Here is a 17,116-nt window from a genome sequence, read left to right as displayed (position 1 = left end):
GCGATCCGCTTTGCCTGTCACACCTTTCGGACCAACCTGCAAGGCCGCTGTGTGACAGTGTTCACGGACAACACAACAGCAATGTTCTACGTGAACAAGCAGGGCGGAGCCCGCTCGTCCCCCCTCTGCAAGGAAGCGATCCTCCTGTGGGACTTCTGTGTGACCCACTCCATTCACCTGGAAGCGTCCTTTCTTCCGGGAGTGCAGAACACGCTGGCCGACCATCTCAGCAGGTCGTTTCTCTCCCACGAGTGGTCCCTCCGTCCCGACGTTGCTCACACGATCTTCCAGAGGTGGGGGTTTCCCCGGGTCGACCTCTTCGCCTCCAAGGCGAACAGGAAGTGTCTCCAGTTCTGCTCGTTCCGGGGGCACTCGCCGGGCTCTCTGTCGGACGCTTTCCTCTATCCGTGGCAGACTCACCTCCTCTATGCCTTCCCTCCATTTCCGCTCGTGCACAGAGTGCTCCAGAAGCTTCGGAGGGATCGAGCCACCATGATACTAGTGGCTCCAGCCTGGCCGAGGCAGCATTGGTACACCCTGCTGCTCGAGCTCTCCGTTCGGGAGCCCATCACCCTCCCTTTGTGGCCGGACCTCATCACACAGGACTTCGGCAAACTCCTCCATCCGAACCTGCGGTCCCTCCATCTTACAGCCTGGTACCTGCGTGGTTGACCCACGCAGAGAGGGACTGTTCGGCGGCCGTGCAGCAAGTCCTGCTTGAAAGCAGAAAGCCTTCCACTCGTACCACCTACATGGCGAAATGGAAGAGGTTCGCGCTCTGGTGTGACCAGCAAGGGCTCAACCCATTCGTGGTGCCTGTCTCTACCATCCTAGACTACCTATGGTACCTTAAGGAGCAGGGTCTGGCGGTTTCCTCCTTGCGGGTCCACCTCGCATCGGTGTCCGCTTTTCGTCCGTCAGTAGAGGGTCGAACCATCTTTTCCGATCCGATGGTCTCACGCTTCCTGAAGGGCCTCGACCGCTTATACCCGCCAGTGCGTCGCCCTGCCCCGACCTGGGACTTGAACCTCGTCCTGGCCAGGCTCATGCGTCCACCATTCGAGCCTATGGCCACGTGTTCTCTCCTCTACCTCTCCTATAAAACGGCCTTCCTGGTTGCCATAACATCGGCAAGGAGAGTCTCGGAGCTCCGAGCGTTGACGGTGGGCCCCCCCTACACCGTCTTTCACGCGGATAAGGTGCAGCTTCGTCCTCACCCGGCCTTCCTACCAAAGGTGGTCTCAGCCTTCCACCTTAATCAGGACATCTTTCTCCCGGTCTTCTTCCCGAAGCCCCATGCTTCGCCCCGGGAACAACAGCTCCACACCCTCGACGTCCGTAGGGCGCTGGCGTTTTACATCGACCGGACAAGGTCCTTCCGGCGTTCCACCCAGCTCTTCATCGCAGTCGCTGATCGCATGAAAGGCGAGCCGGTCTCTACCCAGCGCATTTCCTCCTGGGTGACTCAATGCATTAGGTCATGCTACGAGCTGGCTCACGTGACACCATGCCGACTCACCGCTCATTCTGCGAGAGCGCACGCCTCGTCAGCCGCCTTCCTGAGCCATGTCCCCATCCAGGACATCTGCAGAGCGGCCACCTGGTCTTCGGTCCACACCTTCGCCTCCCACTACGCGTTGGTGCAGCAGGCTCGAGAGGATGCAGCCTTTGGCTCTGCGGTATTGCATTCCGCCACGTCTCACTCCGACCCCACCGCCTAGGTAAGGCTTGGGAATCACCTAACTGGAATGCATTGGAGCAATCACTCGAAGAAGTTACTCACCTGTAGTAACTGTTGTTCTTCGAGATGTGTTGCTCCAATCCATTCCAGACCCGCCCTCCTTCCCCACTGTCGGAGTAGCCGGCAAGAAGGAACTGAGGAGCGGACGGGCCGGCTGGGGTATATATTTAGCGCCATGGCGGCGCCACTCCAGGGGGCGCCAGCCGGCCCACCGGGATTGCTAGGGAAAAAAGTTCCGGAGAAGCCGTGCACGCGCGGCGCGCACACCTAACTGGAATGGATTGGAGCAACACATCTCGAAGAACAACAGTTACTACAGGTGAGTAACCGTTCTTTATATTCTTATTAGAGCATGACATTTCTATCCATAGAGATTCTATGGAACATGTGGATTCATTTAAGATTTTTATTTCATTTGATTGTACATTTTCTTTTACATTGAGTGCCACCCCGCCACCACACCCCACACAACCTGTTCTGTCCTTCCGATATATTTTGTACCCCAGAATGATTGTGTCCCATTGATTGTCCTCACTCCACCAGGTTTCTGTGATGCCTATTATATCAATATCCTCCTTAATCACAAGGCACTCTAGTTCACCCATCTTATTATTTAGACTTCTAGCATTTGTGTACAAGCACTTTAAAAACTTGTCACTGTTTATTTGTTTGCCCTTTTCTGATGTGTCAAATTCTTTTTTATGAGAATGTTTCTCGTCCGATCTGGCCCCTACTTTATCCTCTTCCATCCTCTCCTCCTGACTAAAACCTAGAGAAGTCTCTGTCTGAACCACATGCTCCTCTGCAGCAATCGGCTTCCCCCCATCGGTTAGTTTAAAAACTGCTCTGCAACCTTTTTAATGTTAAGTGCCAGCAGTCTAGAACTACTTTGGTTTAGGGGGAGCCCATCCTTCCTGTATAGACTCCCCCATCCCAAAAGTTTCCCCAGTTCCTAATAAATCTAAACCCCTCCTCCCTACACCATAATCTCATCCATGCATTGAGACTCTGAAACTCTGCCTGCCTACCTGGCCCTGCGCATGGAACTGGAAGCATTTCTGAGAATGCTGCCATAGAGGTCCTGGCAGAGCCGCCCAGAGGATTCAGGGGGCCTGGAGTCTTTGGTGGTGGGGATCCTTCCACTCCGAGTCTTCGGGGCACTTCGGTGGCAAGTCCCAGAGCGAGTGAAGGACCAACTGCCGAACTGCTGCTAAAGACCCGGAGCGGAAGGAGCCCTCGCCGCCAAATTGCTGCCGAAGACCTGGAGCGGAAGAAGCTCCGGGTCTTCGGCAGCAGGTTCTTCACTCGCTCCGGGTGTGTTCTGCGGCACTGAAGGACACAACGAAAACTCTCGTGGGGGCCCCTGAAAACTCTCGTGGGGGGCAAATTGCCCCACTTCCCCCCCCAGGTGGCCCTGGGTCCTGGATTTCAGTCTCTTTCCTAGCACCCTAAATTTGGCCTCCAGGACATCTCTCCTACCCTTCCCTATGTGACTGGTACCTACATGTACCATGACCACTGGCTCCTCCCCAGCACTACACATAAGTTTATCTAGATGCCTCAAGAGATCCGCAGTCTTTGTACCAGGCAGACAAGTCACCGTATGGTTCTCCTGGTCATCACAAACTATCCAGCTATCTATGTTTCTAATGATTGAATCTCCCATTACTAACACCTGCCTTTTTCTAATGACTGCAGTTCCCTCCCCCAGTGCGAGAAGATACCCCAGCACCATCTGGAAGGAGGGTCCCAACTACGGGAAGGTTTCCCTCTGCTCCCATTGACTGCTCTACTTCCCTGGGCCCTTCTTCCTCCTCAACAGCACAGGAGCTGTCTAAGCGGAGGTGGGACAATTCTACAGTGTCCCGGAAAGCCTCATCAACATACCTCTCTGCCTCTCTCAGCTCCTCCAGTTCCGCCACCCTGGCCTCCAAAGCCCATACGCGGTCTCCGAGGCCCAGGAGCGCCTTGCACCCAGGGGCGGCTCTAGGCACCAGCAAAGCAAGCACCTGCTTGGGGCAGCCCATTTGCAGGGGCGGCAGGGAAGCTGAGAACCAACAGGGGGCTCTGGGAGCTGTAGTTCCCTGGTTAGCTCCCTGCCTATAGAGCCAGCCCTGGAGCAGGGAAAGAACTACATTTCCCAGCATGCCCTTGGCCACCACCAACTGGAAAGGAAGGAGGGGGACCTCATGCGGCAGTGTGCTGTGAGTGCTGTGAATGGTAGGGATACCATATTTTAACATTCAAAAAAAGGACACTCCACTCCCTCCGACTGCCCCCCCCCCAGAAACCCCAACCCATCCAACCCCCCCCGTCCCCTGATCACCCCCTCCTGAGATCCCTGCCCCTAACTTCCCCCCAGGACCCCACCTCCTATCTAAGCCTCCCTTCTCCTTGTCCTCAACTGCCCCCTCCTGAGCCCCCCTAACTCCCCCCCAGGACCCCACCCCCTACCTGTCCTCTGACAAACCCCTGGGACTCCCATGCCTAGCCAACCGCTGCCTGTCCCCTGACGGCCCCCCTGAACCTCTGACCCATCTAACCCCCCCTTCTCCCTGCCCCTGACTGCCCCCCTGAACCTCCACCCCATCCAACCCCCCCCCCCGCTCCCTGTCCCTTGCCTGCCCCCTGGGAATTCCCTACCCCTTCTCCAACCCCCCCAGCCCCCTTACCATGCCACTCAGACCAGCGTGTCTGGCTCCACGCAGTGCCAGACACGCTGCTGCATATATGCTGCCGTGCATCCCCACGGAGTCACAGCCCCCACCCCCAGCACCTGCCTTCCAGATTTGAACACCTCAAAATTCAGGAGTGCTCAAGCTCAGTTTGGGCAGCTGTTACTTCATTTCTCCCAAATCAAATATACTGATCCACTGTAACTTGCTGTAGAAAAAGTAGGATAAAATTGAGCAAGAAATGCTTCCCAGTGGTTATTAGGACTGGAATTGCGATTTTCAACAGCCATTGCCTTTTTGTTTGTTTGTTTGTCTGTTTAAAAGGAAGAAAGTGATATTGCATTGGCAAATTCTCCATAGAAAGAAAGAGTGGAACAAAAGAATAATAAAGGCACCACAACTTTTCCTCATTTATGGAGGACAGTCTTATGATATTGTCATAAACAGATAGTTAAGGGTTAAGGTCTATTTTACCTGTAAAGGGTTAACAAGCTCAGTGGACCTGGCTAACACCTGACCAGAGGACCAATCAGGGGACAAGATACTTTCAAACCTCGGTGGAGGGAAGCCTTTGTCTGTGTTCTTTGTTTTGGGGGGGGGTGTTCTCTCTTTGGATCTAAGAGGGGCCAGACGTATATCCAGGCTCTCCAAGCTTCCTGAAGTATTCTCTTCTATTCAGTATAGTGAGTAGTAGAAAGGCGGATTAGTCTTTTAATTTGATTTCTGTATTTGCAAATGTGTGTTTGCTGGAACCATATTTTACCTCTTTGCTGTATTTGTACTGATGCTAGTTCTCTAGTTTCATAAGCTGTACCCTGTAAACTTCCATTCTGATTTTACAGAGATCGTTTTTTACTTTTTCTTTCTTTAATTAAAAGTTTTTCTTTTTAAGAACCTGTTTGATTTTTCCCTTGTTTGAGACCCCAGGGGATTAGTCTGACTCACCAGGGATAGGTGGGGGGAAGAGAGGAGGGGAGAAGGTGAATCCCTCTTTGTTTTAGATTCAAGGAGTTTGAATCAAAGAAGTTTTCCCTGACGACCAAGGGAGGGAAAGTCTGGGAAGGGGAATGGTTTATTTCCCTTTGTGTTAAGATCCCAGGAGTTTGGATCTGTATTCCCCAGGGAAAGGTTTGGGGGAACAGAGAGTGTGCCAGACACTGAAACCTGGCTGGTGGCATTGGTACCAGATCTAAGCTAGGATTTAAGCTTAGAAGGATCCATGCAGGTCCCCATCTTTTGGACGCTAAAGTTCAAAGTGGGGAACAAACCTATGACAGATATGCATCCAGATATCCTCCAATCACACAAGCTGAAAATTGTTCCACTTTACTGCAGCTCTGTAACCATATGGGAACCAATCCTGTCTGTGTTCTGTGCACATCCAAAATTCCTGCTGAATGAGCCACCCTGGGAGCGAGTTACCAGTGACCCAGGGCTGCGGCGGAAGGAGGGTGCAGGTGGGGCGGGGAGAGCCCAGGGCTGGGGTGGCAGGAGGTGTGGGGGGCACTGGTGGGGGGAAAGGGGAGAGCCCAGGGCTGGGGTTGCAGGAGGTGTGGGTGGCAGGGGGGAGAACCCAGGGCTGGGGCGGCAGAGGGGTGGGGGGAGGGCACTGGTGGGGGGAAAGGGGGGAAGCCCAGCACTGGGGTGGCAGGGACTGTGGGTGTGGGGGGGAGATCCCAGGGCTGGGGCAGCAGGGGGATGCAGGGGGGAGCTCAGGGCTGGGATGGGGAGCAGCCAAAAAATTTTTTTGCTTGGGGCGGCAAAAAACCTAGAGCCAGCCCTGCTTGCACCGAATGTACACATGTGCCACCCGCCCACAGGGCAGGTAATCATACATGCTACACTCAGTGCAGTAAACTGGATAGCGCCCCCTCTGCTGCTGGGCTTCTGCCTGCATTCTCTCCTACCGCTACCTAGGTTAATGACAGGGTTTTTGTTTAAATCAAGAAGTTTTGATTATAGTTTAGTTTAGAGGTTTTAAAGAATGGCAAGTGTACCTCACCCCCCTCCAACTCTCCTTCCGAACTCCCTCTTGAAACCTGCTGTTAGCGGCCCCTGGTCGCTGACTCACTGCTTTATAAAGCCCTGGCCTCCCTGACAGCCCTTCCCCCTGACTAAGGCTCAGCCAATGAACAGAGGCTTCTAGAGTTCAAACCTTGTTTAGAAGCTCATAGCTTGCAACTGCAGGCTACAGCACACAGTCCTTCAAACAAACAGACAAACGCAAGCTCAGCACACAGAAAGTAACCCCCCCAAACACAAACACACACTACAGACAGCCACTTACCCCAAGGGTCCCGTATTTGCTCCTCCTTCACACAGAGAACTCATCTCGAAACTCCCTGTTAGTGGCCCCTGTTTGCAAAGCTGGGTATTCGCCATGGTCCCCAACTGCAAACGTGTGTGCTGATCTTTATAACCCTGGGAGTGGGCCCAAGGAGTTCTCATAGGCATGCACATGTAAACTGGGTTCTATTCATGCACATGAATGTTTTGTGGGATGTCACTTTGGGTTTTTTTTTATGAAAACCAAGCCGCCAAAGCACAATTCTGTGGACCATTCAGCAACGTGAAATCGCAGCATACACAGTAAGGTTATGAATTTAGACACAAGTCAGGGCTTGAAAGAGTTAATGTTTGCAACTGCATTGCCCAGCTGGAGCCAGGGCCGGCTCCAGGCCCCAGCACACGAAGCGCGTGCTTGGGGCGGCATGCCGCGGGGGGCGCTCTGCCGGTCGCCGGGAGGGCGGCAGGCGGCTCCGGTGGACCTCCCGCAGGCGTGCCTGCGGAGGGTCCGCTGATCCCGCGGCTCCAGTGGACCTCCCGCAGGCACGCCTGCGGATGCTCCACCGGAGCCGCGGGACCAGCAGACCCTCCACAGGCACATCTGCAGGAGGTCCACCGGAGCTGCGGAACCGGTGACCGCCAGAGCGCCCCCCCGCGGCGTGCCGCCATGCTTGGGGCGGCAAAATTGCTAGAGCCGCCCCTGGCTGGAGCCTGTCATGGGCCAGGTAAAACTGGATAAACAGGAATATGAGAAGGCTCTGTTGTCAAAGGATAATAAGAACAGAAAATGCACCATCCACCCAAGTGACCCAAGTGGCCCAAGTGACATGACCCCAAGAACCGCAGCTTTAGTACTCCTGGCATGGAAGGTTCAGCTTGTCCCTAGCCTGTCCCTGAAGGGCAATGTGGGTATTTCACCTTCCCCTGCTAGAAGACAGTGAAAGGCAGCCTGGCATTGCAGGCCGAGCCTTCCAGCTGCCATAGCACTGTGTGCATGGAGGGTCACCACCCCGCGCCCGCAGCTGGCCTGTGGGCCGGGGCTGTAAGCGCATCCCTGGGCCGGCTCTGGTGAGCAGGGCAGTGAGGAGCCCTGCCGTGGGCTGTGCCATAACCAGCTCTGTGCTGAGGAACGGCACTTCCTGGGAAACAGTCCCTCCAAAACCAACCATTGGGAATTGCTGCCGCTTTGACTCTCCCTCTGTGGGGGACACAGCCCCCAGCCAGGCTTCTCCCCTGCAGTGTCTTCACCCAGAGACACTCCCTTTTGGTCCGTTCCCCCTCATCCCTTGGTATCTCCCTCACCAAGAGACACTGCCCCACATGCTGCCCCTTCATTACCTCCCCTCCCCCAGCACACTTCCCCCCGCCCAGCCCAGCTCGGTTTTCATTCCTTAGGAGCACCACTTAACAAGACTGGACAAAAATAGAGCTTTATTGAGGGCAAGGGGAGCCATGGTTGAGTTTCATGCGCCTGGCCCCAGGCAGTGCTCAGCTGTTGGCATTGGCGCCCCAAAGTGCAACACCACAACAGGCCTCTTCACCACAATGGTGCCAGACGTGACTGCTGCGGCAGTGCAGGGTGACCAGGGCCCAGCTGGGCTGTGTTAAAGGCTGTGGAGAGAGTCCCTAAAAAGCAGTGTGTGTGTTCACATGTGTGTGCGTGTAACTGGGATCACATGTGCACACCTGAGAGTGTGCATGTGTGTGGACACTGGACCCAATTTGCATCTCAGCTAGCAGCTCTGTGCCTATCCAAAAGTTACAGAGCCCATCTGATGGCATCTCCAAACTCTCAGGCTTGGACCTTCATGGGGTGGGCTCTCTGAGGTGATTCCCACTGGCCCAGGAATGCAGCCTTCGTTACAGCATTTCAGGGTTTCTGCCCTGTCCCAGCCTCATCCCAGAGCCAGGAAACCTGGAGGGCCAGACCAGGTGAATCAGTCACGTAAAAAGTTACTTACAGTTTCTTCTGAATGCTACAGAAGCCCATCCACCAGATCATGGACACCTCGTTTCACCCAGAACAGTTTTTGAGGAGCATGATGCTGGCACCAACCCTGCCTGCTGGCTCATACCAAAAGAACGGACACTCACCCACAATCCAGGGTGCTAGGCCTCTGCGACTCCCCTTGGGACAGTCTGTGGCTGTGCTCATCCGAGGGCTCCCCACAGAAGGTGGGGGGGGGGGGGGCTAGGAACCTGAACATGGGGTAGCTCCAGACCAAGGCTGCTCCAGGGAGCTACTCTGGCCACAAGGGGAACTGACAGACACTGGAAGGGGACTGAGCTATTCCATCCAATACGAGGTACACACACAAATGAGCAAGTCTAACACCTTCTCTCATCCATTCACTCCCCCCCCCCCGACATACACCATCCAACAGAGGACAATAGTAATACACAAACACACACACACAAAGGTCTGATCTACTCCATCCAACAAAGATCAGTAGTGAGAGCATGAATACACACTCCCAGGGGAGGGGGTCTGACATTTCCATCAGTAGAAAACCAGAATCCGTACACACATATGCACACACACAATGGATCTGATACACATCATCCAGCTGAGGACAAGAGTGTGCACGCACACAAATGTGCATGCGTGCACACATGCACTGCAGTCTATATAGTCCAAGGGTTGCACTGTGCCCCAGCACAGGACTCATTCTGGCTTTGCCTGGTCCTGGCCCAGAGCCAGCCTGGAGCCCCAGTAGCTGGCAATGAGGTCGCAGTTGTGGTACAGGAACATCCCCGAGAGGGTGAGGCCGATGCCCGCGTAGCTGAGCCCGCTCAGGTGGCTGCCGAAGAGGAGGTGCGACAGCACCAGGTTTCCCACCACATTGAAGTTGCCCAGGACGTGGATGGTGAGGGCGGAGGTCAGCGAGATGACGCAGAAGCTGGCCAGGTTGTAGAGGACGGAGCCCAGGCAGCTGAGCAGGACACAGGCCCAGAGAGTGCTGCCGTAGTGCAGCATGCCCTCCCAGGCTGCCCCCACCTCCAGCACCACAGCCGCTGTGAAGAGAATGCAGAAGCTGGGCAGGGACGTCAGGCAGAGCAAGGTGACCGAGTCCAGCTTCTTGTCCTGCAGCAGGGTACCTGGAAGCAAGACGGACAGGTCACACCTGGGCGGTGCATGCAGCAGGGGCAGGGAGAGTAGGGTTGCCAGGTGTCCAGTTTTCCACTGGAATGCCTGGTCGAAAAGGGACCCTGGCAGCTCCAGTCAGCACTGCTGACTGGGATGTTAAAAGTCCGGTTGGCAGAGTGCTGCGGGTCTAAGGCAGGCTAGTCCCTACCTGTCCTGGCACCGCACTGTACTCCGGAAGCAGCCAGCAGGTCCAGTTCCTAGGCGGGGGTGGGGGTGGGGTGGGGGGGAGGTCAGGAGGCTCCGCACACTGCCCCTGCCCTGATCTCTGCACTCCCATTGGCCAGGAACCACGGGCAAGATCAGTGCGTGGAGCCTCCTGGCCCCTCCACCTAGGAGCTGGACCTCCTGCACCCCAAACCCCTCAGCCCCAGCGCCAGCCCAGAGCCCATTCCCACTCTCGCACCCCAACCCCCTACCTCAACCCACAGCCCACTCTTGCAGTCTGAATCCCTTGGCCCCATACCTCATCCTGGAGCCCCCTCCTGCACCCCAAACCCCTCATCTCTGGCCCCAGTCAGAGCCCTCACCCCCTCCCATACCCCAATTTCCTGTCCAGCCCAGAGCTCCCTCTCGCACCCTGAACCCCTCATTTCTGGCCCCACCCCGGAGCCCACACCCCTTCTTGGAACCCTCACCCCCTCCCACACCCCAACCCCCTGCCCCAGCCCAGTGAAAGTGAGTTAGGGTGGGGGAGAGCGAGCCACCAAGGGAAGGGGAATGTAGTGAGTGGGGGCGTGGCCTCAGGGAAGGGATGGGGCGGGGCTAGGGTGTTCAGTTTTGTTCTATTAGAAATTTGGCAACCCTAAGAGAGGGGGGTGAGTGAGCAGGGACCCCACCACTAGGGCAGAAGGAGCCTGGCAGACGAGACTGCCCCAGGAGCAGGGAGCCCCTGGCCTTCAGGCCCGTCCCAGTGGGGCGGTCAGACTAAAGAACCCAAGCAATGGAGACTTGGTATCAGCTCAGATCTAGGTCAGGGCCTACATCCCTCCCCGCCCATGGCACCTCACAGACACTCCGCACGCTGTCAGACCCACACCCATACATCACACACACATTCATCTCCTAATGCATCACACAATCGACAACCCACGCATGACACTACCCATGCATTCCCACATCACACTACACACGCACAGCTAGCTACACCCATACATCCACTTGCACAGATACACACATATTCCTTTCAGCTCATGCTGCAATGTACATCAAACACATTCACAACACAATCACACACACTAGCCTCAGGCCCTTACGTACACGCCCGCATGCACACACGCACAAAGGCACAAACGTGCATGCATGTGCACACACACAGAGCAGGCCCAGCTGGATTACACACACACACACACACACATTTTCAAGGGCTCAGGAACCACAAATGGGGTCAGATTTCCAAGCCTGCTCAGTTCCCAGCAGCCCTGCCGGGGCCCCGACCAGATGGGCTCAAATTTTTGGAAACACAGGCCCATGCTGTCCAGCCACAACACACAACATTCAACCCACCCACATCCCCTTGCTGAGTCAACACCCCAGCTGCCTCTGCCAATGGTGGTTAACTGCAGCCTGTGGTACCTCTACCCCACCCCCAGCGCTGCCCTGGCGGGAGTCATTCTGTCCTGCGGGGACCAGCCAGAGAAGAGGGGGCTGCAGCAAGAGAGATCTGGGCTCTCCTGCTCTCAGTCAGTGGTGAAGGGGGTTATGGAGCATCAAAGGGTTAGTGCAATGGGAACATGGAAATGACAGTCAGTCCAGTCAGTCAGCCTTTCCATGCCTCTGCTGCCTGAGATAACAATGTAAATATAGAAACTGAATGGAGAGGGCGGGGAGGGGAGCAGAAGGTCTCCGGAGATTTCAGGGACTCTGGGAGAGGGGGCAGAGTCTCTGGGGGCATTAGGAGCACTCTCATGGGGAATAGAAGATGTGGGGCAATTGGGAGGCCTCTGGTGGGGAGGGGAAGTTCCTGGGGAGGGATCAAGGCGGCTCTGAGGGGAAGCCCTTGCCTGGGGGACACAATCTCTCAGGGAGTGGGGAGGGTTTGACACAGAATGGGACCAGGAGATGCTCACTTTTCACTAGCCCCCCAGGCGATTTGAGTGAATATCCTGTAAAAGCCCTCCTGATTTTTCAAAGATTTCCACAGAGTGGGATTCCAAAGCATTTGGCAGAATTCCCCCTGCTCCCCAGCACCTGGAACAGTGCAGTTTGCTCTGTCCCATTGCGACGTGCCCTTGGCAGCACTGGGTCCAGTGTCCGCTCCACGCTGACACAGCGTGCTCAGTGCACAGGGCTGCAGTTCCTCCCCCAGGCAGGCAAGCGACGCAGCCAGAATCGCAGTCACTGCCCCAACTTGAAACAGACACTTGCTGCCCCTGGAGCCAGAGCCCTTCATGGGGCCCCGATTCTTCGCCGCTTTCCTTGCAGAGTTACCTGTGTCCTGAGCCCAGCTGTCCAGGTTGATTCCTCACTCTGGCACTTTGAGTGCAGAAGGTGGGGGCCTGCAAGGAGTCTAAAAGTTAATACTGGCCACTCCAGGCTAGTATTAAACTTCCAAGGTTACAGCTTTTCTCTGACCTTGGATGGGTAGATGCTGCCAACACCCAAGTGAAAACCGCTCCTTCATTTGAGAACCCAGGAAGTAGCACTTGGGAATTCCTTCCTGTGGGGTACCCTCAAGCCCTCTCCCTCTCTCCCTCTCTCCGTCTCTCTCTCTCTCTCTCTCTCTCTCTCTCTCTCTCTCACACACACACACACACACACACACACACACGAGAAATGCTGAGAAAGAAGACCACCAGCTTATTAAACAACATATGCACAAACCTCTTAGGACACACACCTGTTCTTTAAAAGGGGAAATTTTATTAAAAACAAAAAGAAAGAAAATATATCTGGAACTTAGTTTTTTTGCTAGATTTTAAAAACCCACTTACAAAAACTAAACATGAAGAATAAACTTCTTGAGGTCCAGCTTAATGGTTACAAGCAAAACAAAAGCATTTGGGGATTAGCACAGAGGAGTCCACAAGCAAATAAGAAATAAAAGAAATAACCCTAATCATGTCTTTCTAGACATTCCCTGATCTACTTACATATCTGGGGGTTCCAAATAAGTAGTCTCTAGGTATGATCGGATGTTTTTTCATACCTGGCTTAAAGCTTCCTACAGCATAAGTCAGCCTCGTTCCTGCTCTCTCCAGAGAACAACAACAACAAACAAAAGGGAAGTTTTTTCCCAATTTTAAAAAGTTCTAGCCCTCCCATTGGCTTTTTTGGTCAGGTGCCCACTCCCTTATTTTTACTGATGGGCTTTTTTTAACCCTTTACAGGTAAAGCAAGTAGAGAACAGCTACTAACAGGGATTTTATAGCTAACTGGCTGGCTGGGTGTCCATAAAAGGGAGCTGCCCACCCCCTTCATTTATCACACCAGCGAATCAAGTAAGGGGAATGGTGGGAACAAAGGAGAAAATGGGAGGAGAAGCGACAGTGAGCAGAAGAGAGAGGAGCACCCCTTAAAGCGGGCACTGTCCCGGGGGCAGGCCCAGGATAGAACACACACAGTCCCCTGCAAGTAACAGAATCTGGGACCTTTTCCCCATCATCTCAGTAACTGTGACAATCTCCCTTGCCCCACAGCCAAAATCAATGGATGGTGGCTGGCAAATTGCCAGCTCCCCCCTTGCAAACCAGTCAGGGTGTGGGGTTCATTGACTAAAACCACCAAGGCCACATTGCTTAATATTTGGGGTGTGATCTCTCACTCTGATTGCAAATCCTTTGGGGGCAGGGCCTGTCTCTGTGTTGTGTCTGTACAGCACCTGGCACAATGGGGCCCTGGGCCATGACTGGGGTGCCTACATGCAACAGTAATACAGGTAATGAATGATAACGGGGGAACAGCTCACTAGCCGGGGGGTTGGTTGGGGTGCTAGGAGCTTTTGGCAGCTCTGATTTTCTCTCTGGAGTTAGGGCTGTGAAAGGGGGCCCACACAGGACCCCACCATGCAATCCACTCAAGCAGCAGGGCTTCCTTTTCGGACTCGGGGAGCAGGATGTAACCCCGTAGCGCAAGGCCATGCTCTAACCACTAGGCCGCACGCCAGGACATGTCTGGGCCCGTGGGCGACTGAACTGTTGTCCTGAAGGGCAGGCTGCGGCTGGAGCCGAGATGGAAACATTCCCTTTGGAACTGAAGACCAAACAGTGGCATCTGCCCACTGCTTGCTGCCAAGGACATTTTGGTCCAAGAGGCCCCGGGGAGGATGGTGTAGGACAGGCTGTTTGTGCTCTCACACTGTCTCTTGAGGCAGCAGAGCCAGCAGTGGGAAGGAAAGACCTGTCTCAGGTGATGGGCTGCAGAGTCCTTCGCTGCAAGTCACATGCTCAATCCCAGCCCTGGCTGGCACCGTCTGCCTGCTGTTGGATGAGGGAAGTTTGGGGGGGTCTCAAGGCAGCCCCTGGTGGAGAGGGATCCATAATGCAGTCAGGCCCTTTGTTGTCCAAGAAGCTGAGGACTGGGTGGGGTGGGGAGCTGAGGAGATTCCCCGAGTTGTGGGGGGGGATGTTGGCAGGGGGCAGTGGTGGGGGGGGAGCTGGGCAGTGCAGCAACGGTACACACTATGTGGGATTTCAGTCTCCCGCACTAAATCCCCTTTTACACTAACTAGCACCCAAAGAGACCTCTGCGGCAGCCAGAAGAAGGGTAAGGCCGTGCTCATTATTATTCGCATTACCGTAGCACCCAGGAACTGTACATTGTTGATGGGGTATATTATGGTAGTGCCCAGGAGCCCCTGGCATGGCCTGGCACTCCACTGTGCTAGGCACTGTACATTGTTGATTAGGTTGATTAAGTATTACGTTAGTGCCCAGGAGCCCTCATTGCACCAGGTGCTGCACAGACACAGACCAGAAGATGGTCCTATTAGTATCATTAATGTCATTTCAGTAGCACTTTTCCTCCAGGAGGAGCCCAGAGTTGCTTATAGCTAAGACACCAGCTCTAGAGAGGGGTAGCTTCCTCCATCAAAGTACAGCCACCTCTGGCCTAGAGCACAGCAACAGCATTCTAGGACAAGAAGTGCTCCATTTGGCTGAATTTAGGTGACTGAAGATAATTCCCAGAGCTGTATTTTGGCCAGGATGCTGGGGCTTGACGATCCCCCAGCCAGAGTACAATGACCAGAGGAGGTGGAACCCTGGCTCCAGGATGACTAGGAGGAAGGGGGTGAGATTGGGGTAGGGGGGTGTCACTTACTTTGCTGTAAGGACTTTAATCCACGGAGGAAGGTGGCAGCGAAGAGGAAGCAGCAGCCAGCCTGGTCGAAGTGCACCTCCCCGATGATGCTGAAGGAGGCGCCCAAGCAGATGGGCCCCATGGCAGCGTACTGCAGCAGATGGTGGTGCTGACCCAGCAACACCTTGGACAGGATCAGGGTGAAGAGGGGTGTGGTGGTGTACACCATCTGGGCAAAGTCCAGCTGCACGTAGTTGAGGCCCAGGTTTCCGAAGGCTACGCTGGCGCAGAAGGTCAAGCTCAGCAGATAGACTCTGGCCTTAGTTCTGGCACCCAGGGCCATGCCCCCATCCCCACGTGCCCGCAGCCTGGTCAGTGGGTAGCCCACCAGCACAGCCGTGAGCATGTGCAGGGACGACAGCAGCACGGGATACCGGAAGTTGTGGATGGTGAAGATCCACTTGTTGAGGCTGGACATGGTGGTGCCAGTGGCCAGCCAGACAAACACGGTGAGCAGGAGTGGCAGAGCATAAGCGGGTGGCCCAGGATCCGGCTTCCAGGGGCGACGCGCCCAGCCTCCATCGGCAGAGGTCATCCCTGCTTCATCTCTGTGGCAGGAGGACAGACACATTTTGGAGGGCGACTCAGCTCCTGGCCCAGCACGAGGAGAGGCTGGTCCCTTCCCAACCAGCCTGGGGGCTTGACACTGGGGGTGCAGAGAAGAGATGCAAGCTTCTTGTGGTTCTACCCCAGTGCCCATGGGTGCGACAAGGTCTCGCCCTTCAGCACTCTCCCACTGCACGGCCCATGCTGCTTTCTCAAATGCCCCAGCTGGCTGCAGTGAGTGGTGGTTTTGTAGCTTCTCCTCTTGTTTCCTGCCTTAGGGTACCAGACCAGTCACTCCCGGTGACTCATCAGTGTGTCCAGCTCTGCAGCCTGAGCATCCCGATGCTGCCTGCAGAATTCCCCAGGGAGCAGAGCTGGGGTTGGAAGATCACAGGGAGGCAGAGCTGGGAAAAGCCTGAGTACTGCTGGAGACAAACTGCAATGGCAGATCGAGACTCCACGGTCACGCCTGGCTGCGAGCCATCATCCCTGCCCTGGAGCTGGTTAAGCGAGCGGAGATGCTGCAAGCCCTCTGCAGCAGGAAGCTCCTGCTCTCACTCTCGCCTGCCAGGCTGCAGCTGTGAGGTGCCAAGGCCATGTGCAAACGGCGCCCAGGAGCAAGCAGAAAGTTGGGGGAGGGGGGTTGTATGCAAGGCTCCTCCCCACCAGGGCAACGGGGGGGGGGCTCGCAACAACAACAGTCCTCTGTGCACGCACGCGAGTCGGTAAGGTGAACACGGCCAGACAGCTGGGGCCCTGCCCAGGCCTGCTCAGAGCCAGTCGCCATCAGCTTCCCACCGCTACAGGGAGGGGGACGAAGGGGGCGCAGATCGTAACCAAAAAACAACAACGTCCTAAACATCAATGGTCTCCATGGAAACGCTGGAGCTGTTGTGAGGCTGCGTCAGGGTCCCAGGCTGAGTCACTGCAGGAAACTGACTCACTGCGCTGGGAGGAGAACCCCAGCTGGCAGCATGGGGGCAGGGCCGTCCTTAGGATTTCTGGTGCCCTAGGCGAGATTATTAAACTGGTGCCCCTGTGCCTGATCTGCTCTTAGCAACACAAATATAAGCTTACAGTATTGGAAAACTTGCCACATTCACGTTATTAAAACCAGTTTAACTTAATTAAGCACACTGTAATGCTGATGCACTAGCACTAAAGAAGTAGCACTATAGAAAGAATTCTGATTTGACAGAATGATGCAAATAATATAATTTTTTTAATTTGTCAAAATTTTATTGGAAATTTATATGAAGAGGTATTGAAACAAAGATTTGTTTTTAATTAAAAGTAATCTTTCTGGCTTTTTTGGCTGCAAAATCAGTTTAACAAGCTGGGTTTCCAAACAGTGGGAAAATATAACCCTAGTTTTACTGCTAGGTAAAGCACAAAGTGACCAAAATGAAGTCAGCACAGAATCAT

General features: G+C 54.7%; 1 protein-coding gene across 1 annotated transcript; it reads right to left on the bottom strand.

Moving 5' to 3' along the window:
• Positions 1 to 8,075: 8,075 nt before the first annotated feature.
• Positions 8,076 to 16,437, bottom strand: SLC35E4 (solute carrier family 35 member E4). The gene is made up of 2 exons (XM_044990574.1): positions 15,107 to 16,437; positions 8,076 to 9,801 (listed from the first exon to the last, which is right to left on the bottom strand). The coding sequence occupies exons 1-2, from the start codon at positions 15,843 to 15,845 to the stop codon at positions 9,368 to 9,370; spliced, it is 1,173 nt and encodes a 390-aa protein (XP_044846509.1). The 5' UTR covers positions 15,846 to 16,437; the 3' UTR covers positions 8,076 to 9,367.
• Positions 16,438 to 17,116: the final 679 nt, after the last annotated feature.

This window comes from Mauremys mutica, chromosome 16, assembly GCF_020497125.1.
Source record: "Mauremys mutica isolate MM-2020 ecotype Southern chromosome 16, ASM2049712v1, whole genome shotgun sequence".
In the NCBI taxonomy this organism is placed as follows: domain Eukaryota; kingdom Metazoa; phylum Chordata; order Testudines; family Geoemydidae; genus Mauremys; species Mauremys mutica.
Note: the sequence above shows the minus strand (reverse complement) of the source record. Positions and strands in the feature narration are given on the sequence as shown.